This window comes from Brachionichthys hirsutus, chromosome 21 (assembly GCF_040956055.1).
Source record: "Brachionichthys hirsutus isolate HB-005 chromosome 21, CSIRO-AGI_Bhir_v1, whole genome shotgun sequence".
In the NCBI taxonomy this organism is placed as follows: domain Eukaryota; kingdom Metazoa; phylum Chordata; class Actinopteri; order Lophiiformes; family Brachionichthyidae; genus Brachionichthys; species Brachionichthys hirsutus.
In genome coordinates this window covers 9,675,570-9,687,822 of record NC_090917.1, presented here as the reverse complement: position 1 = coordinate 9,687,822, position 12,253 = coordinate 9,675,570, and the positions used below count along the sequence as shown (strand labels likewise).

At 47.6% G+C, this 12,253-nt stretch overlaps 1 protein-coding gene across 1 annotated transcript in view; it reads right to left on the bottom strand.

Moving 5' to 3' along the window:
- Nucleotides 1-4,858: 4,858 nt before the first annotated feature.
- Nucleotides 4,859-12,253, bottom strand: part of ca10a (carbonic anhydrase Xa) — a 137,447-nt gene continuing 130,052 nt past the window's right edge. The window contains exons 6-9 of the mRNA XM_068754580.1: nt 10,717-10,789; nt 6,796-6,950; nt 6,520-6,694; nt 4,859-4,881 (exon numbers count right to left, since the gene is read on the bottom strand). Coding sequence (XP_068610681.1) covers nt 4,859-4,881; nt 6,520-6,694; nt 6,796-6,950; nt 10,717-10,789 — 426 coding nt within the window. The remainder of the gene's footprint in view (nt 4,882-6,519; nt 6,695-6,795; nt 6,951-10,716; nt 10,790-12,253) is intronic.

The following is a 12,253-nucleotide window of genomic DNA, read 5'->3' as shown; positions in this document are numbered from 1 at the left end:
GTAACCTTAATCAATAAACAATTTTATTTTCACACACGCCGATCGGTCTCTGTTGCTTTCCTTTCCTCCAGGGAACAATTTATTTTGTCTTCCTCCCTTCATACCCTGGACAACATCACGGGAGGTAACACTGACACTGATTTGGGATGACATAGTTAAACCACCTCATTTCCAGCTGTGCACCAACAATCGATCGACACCTCTGACGCACACCTACAGCTCCACCTGCTGACTTTACCGTGCAACACAAACCCATGAATATAGATATACTGTAAACCTGTCATTGTCTCTACGTGTCTTTCTACCGCTGTCTCTCTCTCTCTCTCTCGCTCAACCCAGCCGGTCCAGACAGATGGCCTCCCACTATGAGTATTGGGTTCTGTCCAAGGTTTCTGCCTGTTAAAGGGAAGTTTTCCTTGCCTTTGTCGGGTTCTGTCTTTCCCTGCTACTCAGTGCCTTGAGATAACTTTATGTCATGATCTGGTGTTATAGAAATAAAAATGAATTGACTGTTTGCTTGATTTAGACCTTTCCCCTGACTTCCTCAGTACATCATGAATGAGGTTAATTCTGTTGGTGAACTGGCCCTTTTGTCATCTCTTCTGCATGTTCAGGACACTGTCGTCCTGGTGAGGACGGGACAAGATCACAGCTGTAAATATTAAACCACTGCAACCCCACGAAGGAGCGCCCGATGCTCACAAGCACTCAGCTCTAACTGACTGCTCAGCGAATGAGCCAGTGAATAAAGCCAGCACTTAGGAGATGCTCAGGTCATATACTAGCGTACTCTCACTGTAAATAATACACGAGTGGCACTCAGCATCCATTTGGAATTCACTGCAGAGCGTGCGTCTTTTAAAAATGTTATTTCCCAGAACAGAACACCAAAACATGAAAAGATAGCTTTAATTATAGAAAGCAATTTGTGAAACACCCCCGAAAGGTGTGAGCGAAAATGGGAAGTCTTGATTTACATTGATTCACATAAATAACAGTGGACAGATAGATTTATCTATACTGTATATATAATCTATTTTTTCCTCTCAGCTACGGCAATGGACTCACTATTCAACAAGAGCGCGGTGAAGTTTCTGCCTGGCAGACGTGGCGACTCAGACAGCAAAGAGAGCAGGAGGAGCTGGTTCAGTTCCAGAGAGGTCCGTCAGTGGAGTCTGCCGGCTGCTCCCGGGTCGTTAACATTCACAGGAACTCCCTGGAATCTTTGTAAAAAAACCACAATGAATAATTGATCTGTGCGGAGCCAGAGAGCTCCTATCTTCTGTTAATTCGATTTCAGGAGACAGGAACCAGAATCAGCTCATAAAGGATCCAAGAGAGTGTTCTCATGCTGCTGTTAACGGTTCAGGTGAGCATGGCCACGAGGTTTGAGTCTTAAGACACGCCTTTCAATGACTCGACTGACTCCTCCACCAACGACACACGGTGCAGGTGAAGTGGTGACTTTACAATACGACACACAAGTGTGCGTGTTAATGCTTGATGACAGTCGGCGTGGCTAAGTGGGAAAAGAAAATGCCTCCTCTAAAATAGGCTTAACAGATGGGAAAGAGATCTACAGAATTTATAGGATGCATAAGCACTGCTGACAGAAAGTACCTGTGGCCGTCACAAGGTCACAGTGTGACAGTGATGCTGAGATCACTGCAGATGCCCAAGAAAGGCTTGCATTAAACAGAATTCACCTGGAATGACGGCCCCATGAGCCCTCTCCTCCCTCGGCAGAGATGTGAAAGCCAAACACACACAGGACACGTGCAGGCCACAACCATTTAAAAAGCAAAGCGAGGGCAGCCCATCTGGCTGATAGAAGCAGGATATGCAGACAGAAAGAGGAACGGTGGTAATAAAACCAGCAGCCCCTCACGCCCGACTGCGCCGCCGCAGCCGAGCGACCAGCAGCAATTTATGGGACACAGCAGTAGAACAGGCCTGTCTCAAAGGCCTACAGGCTTCTATCTGTGTGTGTGTGTGTGTGTGTGTGTGTGTGCGCGTGAGACAAAGAGGAGACATTCGCTCCAATAACCCACAACATGCGTTTTAAAAGCAATTCTGCAGGACAAGCCACAAATGTGTGATACGTTGCATTTACCCCACAAGCCCAGTCCGATGGGCCGGAGCGTTCATTTCAGGCTGGCGTGCTGGTTGCTGCAGAGGACAATGGACATACCCGGGGGAAGATATGCCCTCCATTAGCCCCCCAAGGGGAAAGTGCATTTACAGCAGCAACAGTTGAGCAAGTAACGTTTTAGGCAAACACACAAGAGTCTGTACAGATTAAATATGCGGCCGCCAGTAATACGAACTTCACTGATTATAAGAGCAGCAGGAAGGAATGACCCGCAATACCTGCCCTCCACACACCTCGGGTGTAACATCCTGTCACTGTCTGGACCGACCTGTGCAGGTAAAGCAGGAAACGATGCGGTCTGGGTCTGAGATGCTCAGCAGCGTGCTAAAAGCATCATGGGAGTAGGAGAGCTGCTGAGAGTCCGATGCTATGGTGAAGTACCTCAATGGCTATGAAGCATTAAATCTTAATTTAAAGGATGGACCCCCCCCCCCCCCCCCCCCCGGGATGAGGGCGCTCCGCTCTCAGCTGCCTGAGGGACTAATGTGGTGAAACTGAGCAGCTCCTTCTTGCTCTGAAATAAATTAAGCTTTTAGATCTTTGAACTGAATCAAGGAGAAACTGGAGCTCCACTGACACAGGGCTGATTGAAGGCCGCGCTGGTGCAAACACATCTGGAAGGGTGCAGCTCTGCAGTCACACATTTGGGATTTGCACATTTTCAATTTAGCTCAGCATCTGTTCTGTTCCAGTCCAGCTCCCTGTGTGCCGTTGCCTTATGACATTCCTATTAATGTAATATCATCAAAGGTCCCCCGGAACACCCGAGCGCAGCCATTAATAAGTCCCTCATAGCACCCAGCGTTCCTGTGGAGAGGGACGGACTGGAGACGCCCACGGCAGTCATGAAGATGTGAAGGAGCGACGGTGACTTGGTGTCGGCCGTTGGTGAGGGGGTGTGGAGCAACGGATCACTGTCACAGATTCTTCTCTGGGTTTGGCTCCGCCCTCCATGTCCTACGTCAGGGGGTGGCCTGCATAGACTTGGCCATTGGTGGCCTCTGAGATCTTTGTCTTCCTTGTCCTCAGCATAACAGACATGCTGGAGAGCAGCATTTCTCTCCACATCAGGGCTTCAGGAAGATAATGAAGGGATGATGCAACAGGACACCGGGCTGTGGACCACATCTGGACATGCTTCTGTGAGTGTCCACTAACCAATCAGAGAGGGTTCAGGAGACGTAGCAGGATAAAGCCTTGTTAAAAAGAATCATTTACGATTTTCTGTTTCTTTGCAAATATAATCAAAAGTCTCTACGTTGTGGAGTTAAAGTGACGGCACCAATGCCGCACTATAAAAGAACAATACTATTTTTGGCACGTCTTGTCTCAAAGCATGAAAGTGAAAGCCGTGCCTCACCGGCTATCATGCAAAGGGAAAATTAAAATAAGAGTTTATATTTATTCACTGATTTGAAGAACGTAATTACCATAATTCAGCTGATGTATATAATGTCGTGTTTCTTTGTGCTGACCCATCATAAAACGGCGGGAAAAGAGGAACTAGGTGAGGCACGCACTTTTCCTGCCTCATAGTAGGGGGCGCTGTGATCCCAGGGATTCTATTCACTACACAGCAAGGTAAAGCTAGCTGGTAGCTACAGCTAGCACATCAAGTGCATGGACTTCCTTTATAAGTGAAGACAAGACCATACTATTATTTTATTAATTAAACATGTTTTTTGTGTGCTACAGTTTATTCACAAGTTTGTAAATCTGATTGTGATGAAGTCAGTGCCTCAGCATCATCATCCTCACCACACGTCGCTGGTACGACTGAGGAATGCCGTGTTATTGATCATAGGCCGGAGGAGAAATCTTGAGATAAACACATTTAATATGGAACAGTACAAAACAGGTACACATACAATAAGTCAGATCCTCATATGCCGAAGCGTTTCCCCAAGTGAACCTCCCAGACGCATTGATTGGGCTGATAACGTTACTCAAACACAGTGTGTGACCTTTGTAAACAATAAAACAGAAACAAAGGGCTCAGCTCAAACTCAGAACGGCTCCGGACTTCAAACTGCACCAAGCTTTTTAAGATTTTAAAATAATCTTAATATATATTTTGATTTTAATTGATGACTTTTCTTATAATATTAATTCTTTTGCAGTATTGATCATTTATAATATGTACAAACAAGGCCAAGACTCTGGTTGCTGTGAGGCTGAGACAGCCTGTACGTTTCTGCTCATGGCCGATGACACGGCAGAGTAAAGTCGTGCTCCCACGCTGCAGGTGTGGCTGATTGCATGCCTTGGTGGTGACTGTAATGACATATCCATGAGGGTGGGGGGGGGGGGGGGGGGGGGGCAGTGACTGAGTCCCTGGATGTTCCCATTGATAACAACTATTTTATGTACAAAGGCTTTAAAGTCCCAACGTTGTCCTATTGGTTGGAAGGCTATCGCATAAATACTTCCATATTATTTATTTTCATTTGTTTCCAAGTGTTCAGTTTTGGTGTTCTCCCAAAAAGTATCAAAATGTCTGCAGAGCAGGAAGGGGCTAGTTAGCACGCGTTAGGTCATGGGTTCAAACTGTTCGATGTAGGAAAACAATCTCTTTGTGTTCCTGCTGTTAGTCTTTGTACAACGCCATGGAATAATCTGAGATGGGGTGCAGCTGCAGGCCTGGGGTCACAACTCGTCCTCGTCCTCTTCATCAGTCGTCTCCACACTCGTCCGAGGGACGAGGGACTACTTCAGCAGCCACTCGTTCACTGGAAGAGAGAGGACAGCGGATACAATGCAAGTGCAATATTCTTGAGTGTGTGTGGGGCGTGGCTGGGGGGGGTGGGGGGGCAGTCCAGTGGCAACCTGTACCAAACCTGGTTGGGCCAGGATTGGAAGTAAACACGGCAACAAAACGAAGGCTGCGTTTCCCTTCAGTAGCCGATTACACCCCCCCCCCCCCCCCTTTATCTCGATGGTGACAATTACAAACCTCTGGGTATTCATATATTATATTTCTTATTTTTCTCTTCAACGCATCGACCAGCTCTTTATTTTTGATCAACGCAGCGCTCAAACGTAACATTATAGATTTATCAATTTAAATGTTGAATGCAGGTTTAAAAAAAATCCGCCCCCTGAGGAATGTGAGAGTCGAGTTCAGAAGGATGAGACAACATTGCTACATCTCTTTGAACTCGGTAACTAACGGTGACGAACCTCGCTGAAGACAAAAAGCAAAGCCAGCCAAGATAATCGATTCAATGACCGTTTGCTCCTCGACACTGGGAACAGAAACGCGATGAACGAAGACCGTTTCCTGATCTGATCTATAATTCCTGCAGTGAATATGAAGCCGGTGAGACGACGGCGAGCTGAAACGGACCCGTTTCTACCTCAGTACTGGAGCTTCTGAGCCCTGTGAATATGAAGCTGGTGAGACGACGGCGAGCTGAAACGGTGACCCGTTTCTACCTCAGTACTGGAGCTTCTGAGCCCTGTGAATATGAAGCTGGTGAGACGACGGCGAGCTGAAACGGACCCGTTTCTACCTCGGTACTGGAGCTTCTGAGCCCTGTGAATATGAAGCCGGTGAGACGACGGCGAGCTGAAACGGTGACCCGTTTCTACCTCGGTACTGGAGCTTCTGAGCCCTGTGAATATGAAGCTGGTGAGACGACGGCGAGCTGAAACGGACCCGTTTCTACCTCGGTACTGGAGCTTCTGAGCCCTGTGAATATGAAGCTGGTGAGACGACGGCGAGCTGAAACGGACCCGTTTCTACCTCGGTACTGGAGCTTCTGAGCCCTGTGAATATGAAGCTGGTGAGACGACGGCGAGCTGAAACGGACCCGTTTCTACCTCGGTACTGGAGCTTCTGAGCCCTGTGAATATGAAGCTGGTGAGACGACGGCGAGCTGAAACGGACCCGTTTCTACCTCGGTACTGGAGCTTCTGAGCCCTGTGAATATGAAGCTGGTGAGACGACGGCGAGCTGAAACGGACCCGTTTCTACCTCGGTACTGGAGCTTCTGAGCCCTGTGAATATGAAGCTGGTGAGACGACGGCGAGCTGAAACGGTGACCCGTTTCTACCTCGGTACTGGAGCTTCTGAGCCCTGTGAATATGAAGCTGGTGAGACGACGGCGAGCTGAAACGGACCCGTTTCTACCTCGGTACTGGAGCTTCTGAGCCCTGTGAATATGAAGCTGGTGAGACGACGGCGAGCTGAAACGGTGACCCGTTTCTACCTCGGTACTGGAGCTTCTGAGCCCTGTGAATATGAAGCTGGTGAGACGACGGCGAGCTGAAACGGACCCGTTTCTACCTCGGTACTGGAGCTTCTGAGCCCTGTGAATATGAAGCTGGTGAGACGACGGCGAGCTGAAACGGTGACCCGTTTCTACCTCGGTACTGGAGCTTCTGAGCCCTGTTGTTGGGGCAGTCTTTGCCCTGCACGCTGAAGTTGATGTTGGTGCGGATGCAGCGGTTGTTCAGAGGCTGGACCGGGCGCACGTTGTCGCTCATGCTCAGGAAGATCTGAGATGGCTGGTTCTGGCTCAGCAGACGCAAGGAGTGCATCTGAGGGGGGGGGGGGGGGGGGGAGAAGAGAAGCCATTGAGGCCAAGGCAACGGACGGCAGGCCCCGGGTGGCTCGTGTTAGCGTTGCAGCTGCGGCTCACCTGCATGCGTGTCAGGTACACGGGCTTGTTCATAAGAATCCACGTGGCGGTCTCAAAGCAGGGCGGGATGGTCATGGATCCGTCGTATGTGATGAAGCTGATCGTTTCGGGGTAGATCTCTTCGATGTTCAGGCCAGTCAGCAGATACGCGTCATCTGTGCAAGGAGAGACAGGAAAGAAGGAGCGTTTCACTCACGGTGACGTTCTCAGTTCTATTGGGGCAGATTTAGGGGCCTTGACCCCCCAGGTTGAGATCCATTACTGTAAGCAACAAGGACATTCAATCTGTGCAACCATCAATCAAACGGGTCGCTACATCTTCACAGCTGCAGCAAACCAAAACGTAAAGTTTTGGACCAATCGTGGGGCTCCTCTCTGCAAAGCGCCTTGTTTGTGTTTATTGATGAACAAACATGCAGCTCATCATTGGTTAATATATGTAGGAATATTAATTGTAGCTGATTGAGAAACGTCCTTCATGAATTCTGCTTTACATTTTCTCTACATTAGTGAATAAATAATAATAATAATAATAATAATGCGTTGGTCTTGTATCCTCCTGCGTCTCAGGATGGACGTTTTACATGCATCATTCATTCATTCGCACTTGGTGGTGAGGCTACTACTGTAGCCACAGCTGCCCCGGGGTAGATACAGCTGCCCCGGGGTAGATACAGCTGCCCCGGGGGGGTAGCTGTAACTACCCCGGGGCAGATACAGCTGCCCCGGGGCAGATACAGCTGCCCCGGGGTAGATACAGCTACCCCGGGGTAGTTACAGCTGCCCTGCCACCGGCATTCCCTCGTTCGCTACATTCACACAGGCAATGTGGGTGAAGCGTCTTGCTCAAGGACACAACGACAGTGTACACAGGTGCCAGAGCCGAGAATCGAACTACCAACCTCTCGATCATAGGACGACCCGTTCAACCACCTACGCCACCATCGCCCGTATGAACGAATGAATCCCTCAGTGATTGATCTTCTTGAGGTTAAGAATCAGCGGACAAAGCTACGAGAGGCTGAATCCCAACTCGCGTCTCTCTCTCTCTCTCTCTCTCTCACACACACACACACACACACACACACGTCCGTTCTTTGAAGAACAAAGGCTCGACGCTCATGGGGGCGGCCTGGAGCCAACAGCAGACGGTTCCAGGTTCGGTTCTTTCTGTCAGAGTTCTGATGTTCTCCCCGTGTCTGCCTGGGTTCTCTCGGGGTTTCTCCCAAACATGCAGCTTAGATGAAACTGATCACGCCAAGTTGTCCGTAGTGCGAGTGTGGGAGGGAACCCGTCTCCACTCTCAGGCCATTAATCAGACAGACTGCAGCCCCCCCCCCCCCCGCCGCCCTCTTTGCATCGCACCAACACAATCCTGATAACTCGTCATCCGTCGGCCTTCGTTGCTAAATGGGATGCTTGCTGTTGTGATGAGGTCACGGTAGTTTCAATGCTAATTCAAATGCTTTAATTCTGGGAATACAAATATTTACTATAAAAATAAATGAAAAAACCTTTATTTGAAAAGCGTAATTATAAGCATTAAGTGGCTGAAACAAATAATCCTCTTCCTATTGTTTGCCTGCAGCATTACTGCATATTTAATAAGCATGAGGGGACAGTGTGCGACTGAGTGTGTGTGTGTGAGACAGCATATATGAGAGGGAGTTCTGACAGCTCTGAGTCCACGGTCCTCTCCAGCTGGACCCAGAAGACACCCTCCCACTCCGTCTACCCGTAGCCTGCAGCTTATCGCTCCACCTGGTGCCTTAGAGACTCCTCCCAACCACAAGGGGTCAGTACATTTATCCAGCAATTCACTACTCCCCACGTTCATCCCATTATTAGCCTCTTTTTGAAGATCGCTTCAGGCAATCTGCTCGCTGATGCCACTTCCTCAGCACGGCAGGCTGGCCGTGAGCATCCTCTGGAGAGCAGCCGTCAACCGCCGCCTCCTCCGCCAGCAAGAACTCACATGCAGGTGCTTCAGCAGCCTTTCCTGCAGCATCCCTTCAATGACCATTGTGAAAAAGAACCAATGTAACGAAGGACTGCCCCTTCCATTTAACAACGACCCAATAAATGGCTGGCTTGTTGACCCTTGCTGCATATTCGGATCTTTCTGCCCGAACTGCCTGAGTAATGAAGATGCATACAGATGTGCATAACGTTAATGTTTGGGATACTTGTTACAAACTTCACTTTGCACGTCCTGTCCTTGTGTTATTTGGTCATAAACAGGCTATAAATAGAACATTGAGAATAAACCTATTGTCTAAACCAGGGGTGGGCAAACTTTTCGACGTGCGGGCCACATTGGGTTTGAAATTTTGACCGAGGGGCCGGGCCAGGAGCATTTGGATGAGTGTTTGGCTCAGATATACTAAAACGCTGCGTGTAGTGTGCAAACCTCATAGCACAGTACACACACAGATAAATGTACAACCCGATTTACTAACAGTGTGTACGAAGAACTGCGTCTTTCAAACGTGCAAAATAGCCCTAATCCAGGTAGTACGTTTGTCTCAATGAATATGCAAGATGCAGCATTTACACATATTTTGGCACAACGGTGTGAGGAGAAATGTAAATAGATTAAAATAGAACAACGGTGTGAGGAGAAATGTAAATAGATTAAAATAGCAATGACACTGTGATCTGTCAAACCTGGTGATTGCACCTGTTTTTAATAAATTTCACTTGAAGGCGTAAAGTTAAATAAACCAACATTTATTGAAAAAACATATCAAAACAGGAAATACTAAATCTCAATCATTCCTGCTGCACTCATTGTTGTTCCACTGCTGTGCATAAACGCGCACTTCATTAAAAGACGCACGTTCAAACTTTCCAGATGCATTTTCTTTCATAACAGAACATAGTTATTTTTGCTGTTCTATTCTCAGGATAGATCTGAGATGTTGGTCCGTTAACTTGGATCTATAACGGGCTTTATTGATCATGACGCTGAACGTCTGCTCACACACGGAGGTCGAGCCAAACAACACCAGCACCTTCTGTGCCGTCCTCCGGAGGTTTGGAAACGTGGCTTCGTTAAGTGAGGCATAAAAGTCATTCAGGTTAAGAGACTTGAACTTATCCTTCAAGGCGGAGTCGGACTGAAGATCAATCAGTTCCAACTGCAGCTCCTGCGGGTCGGTTTCAGGGTCTTGTGACAGGAGACGGGACACCAGCAATGGGGGAAACGAAACTAAAAGCAGAGCAATACGCTACAAGCCATCGATGGTCAGTGCGCCATCTGCTGGTCAAACACGGGTATTGCAGGGACAAAATGAAAGTTATGATTTTGAATTTTTTGGTCATTGGACAAGTTCGGCGGGCCGTATTGAAAAGCATAACGGGCCGTGGTTTGCCCATGTCTGGTCTAAACCTAACCTAAACAGTAAAAAAAGCTGAATAGTTTTGCATCCAACAGTAAGTAGCTTCAGGCTAACACAAGAACAAGGTTGCTTTTCATCTTCTACATGAAACAACTGTTTAGGATTGTCCTTGCTCCATGCTCCCCCACGCTAGCTGTGTGTGTGTGTGTGTTCCATTCACAGCAAGTTTGCATAACATCTCCCCCCATGAGCCTGCCTCACTCTTTGCTTCCATTCTAACTTTCCTACACTTCATAGCTCATAAATGTGGATTCATCATGTTAAAATGAGTCAGACTTTTTCCAAATAACTGATCAAGCTAAGAAGAAGAAAGAATTGCAGCTTCACATAATGAGCTAGCTAGCTGAAGCCAAGAACATCCAGAGTTGGACATTGCCTGCTTGTAACACAGCATCCATGACAGGATGAATCTGCTGCTGGTTAGCATCTAGCGGCGTCACTGCGGCCGCCACGTGGCGTTGGCCTACTTCACACGGGCCCCTCTATTGGAACGACAGCAGAAAATGAGCAACGAACTTACTTTTATATGTTATTCTTGTGATGGTGTCTCTGTTCAGCATTCGATTCAGGAACAAGTTTGACGCCTCAGCAATCTGGATAATAAGAAAGGAAAGAGAGGTTAATATTCTAAAACATGGTTTCATTAAGATCTAAAATCACACCACTCGGGTCAGCAGGTCAGCATGCAACGCACTGAACTTCAGCATGATGTCAGTCAGAACTTTGTTCTCCATGTTGATGCTTTGCCTTCAGGACAAGGATTGTCTTTTGTCTGTACATTGTACATGGCTGGTTCAACCAAACAGTTTTCTAAGCAGTTGCACAACATCTTAGTTTTCCCAACAGTGATGCTTGAAAGAGCAGCAGATGAATATAAAGATGAGGTTTCTGTAGGGCATTAGGCAGCGCACAGCCAATCAAGCGTAATTCACCTCAAGGATAATGTTAGTGGCGCCGGACAGAATTCGGAGGGTCTTTGTAATTCCTTGGATACAAGGCAAAATAAAGTGCAGAGATTTTATCAAACCTTGGCACCATAATAAATGAACAAAAAGACTGAAGTGAAAAGCTGCCTCGCTTTGAGCTGTAGAGCTTCGTTAGATTCCTGAACTGCAACGCTACGTGACTGACTCCATTCTTCAGTGAGAAGTGTTTGCTAATTGCCAAAGGAAGCAAGTCACACTTCATGCCCTTTCTTGACTTCCTGCCCACTCCATCCATCCTTCTCTTCCCAGTCCAACTCCACAAATTAAGTTGTCAGGATGTCTTTAGGAAGGCGTGTGATTGTCCTCCACCTGCCCTTGCTGGAATCTGAACGACTGATTCTTTGACCTGGTCCCTGAGACAGCCGTTATCAGACAGCCATGCCGCTTGCTAGTTTTCCTACTTTGTTTCTCTCGTTTTAATCATTCTCCTGGAAACACAAGGGAATTCAGACAATCTGTCTCTTCTATTACATGAATGTCTGCAGAGGAGAAACACATTCCTCTTGGCCCCAAATGACTGAATGTCGATCAAACACAAACTAATGATGGGACTCATCTAGGAGATTGAAACACCTGTTCCCGTGACAAACGCTTGGAAGTCACCTTACAGTCCCCTTAAATGTTACTCAATATATCAAAGTGTTTCCAGAGAGGTGCAGTCTCTCTATCCGTAACGTCTAGAATGCCCCCCCTTCCTGGCATATAGGGGAGTCATATAGCCATGGATTGGAAGCATGAATAACTGAAAAATAACGTTTCTGCCTGGAGAAAGACTCTGTATTTACAGTCAATCCTCGGCTTGACAATTTAATACATTGTTTGACGCCGTCCGCAATCCGAAAAGCTTGTCAACTGAAATCCATCCCCCCATTTTAATTCATTAAGTGCTAGTGAGGTTTAGAAATGTCACTGAATCAAAATACAGAGGGGCTAGCAGGCGGTGGGAAGAAGCTCCTCTGTGGATAGAGATCTACACCACTGCAATGATGAGCCCCCCCCCCCCCCCTTTGGTGGCAGCAGTGATGAGTGATCGGCGCTATTACACGAGAAGAAGCCAGGAAGAGATGGGCT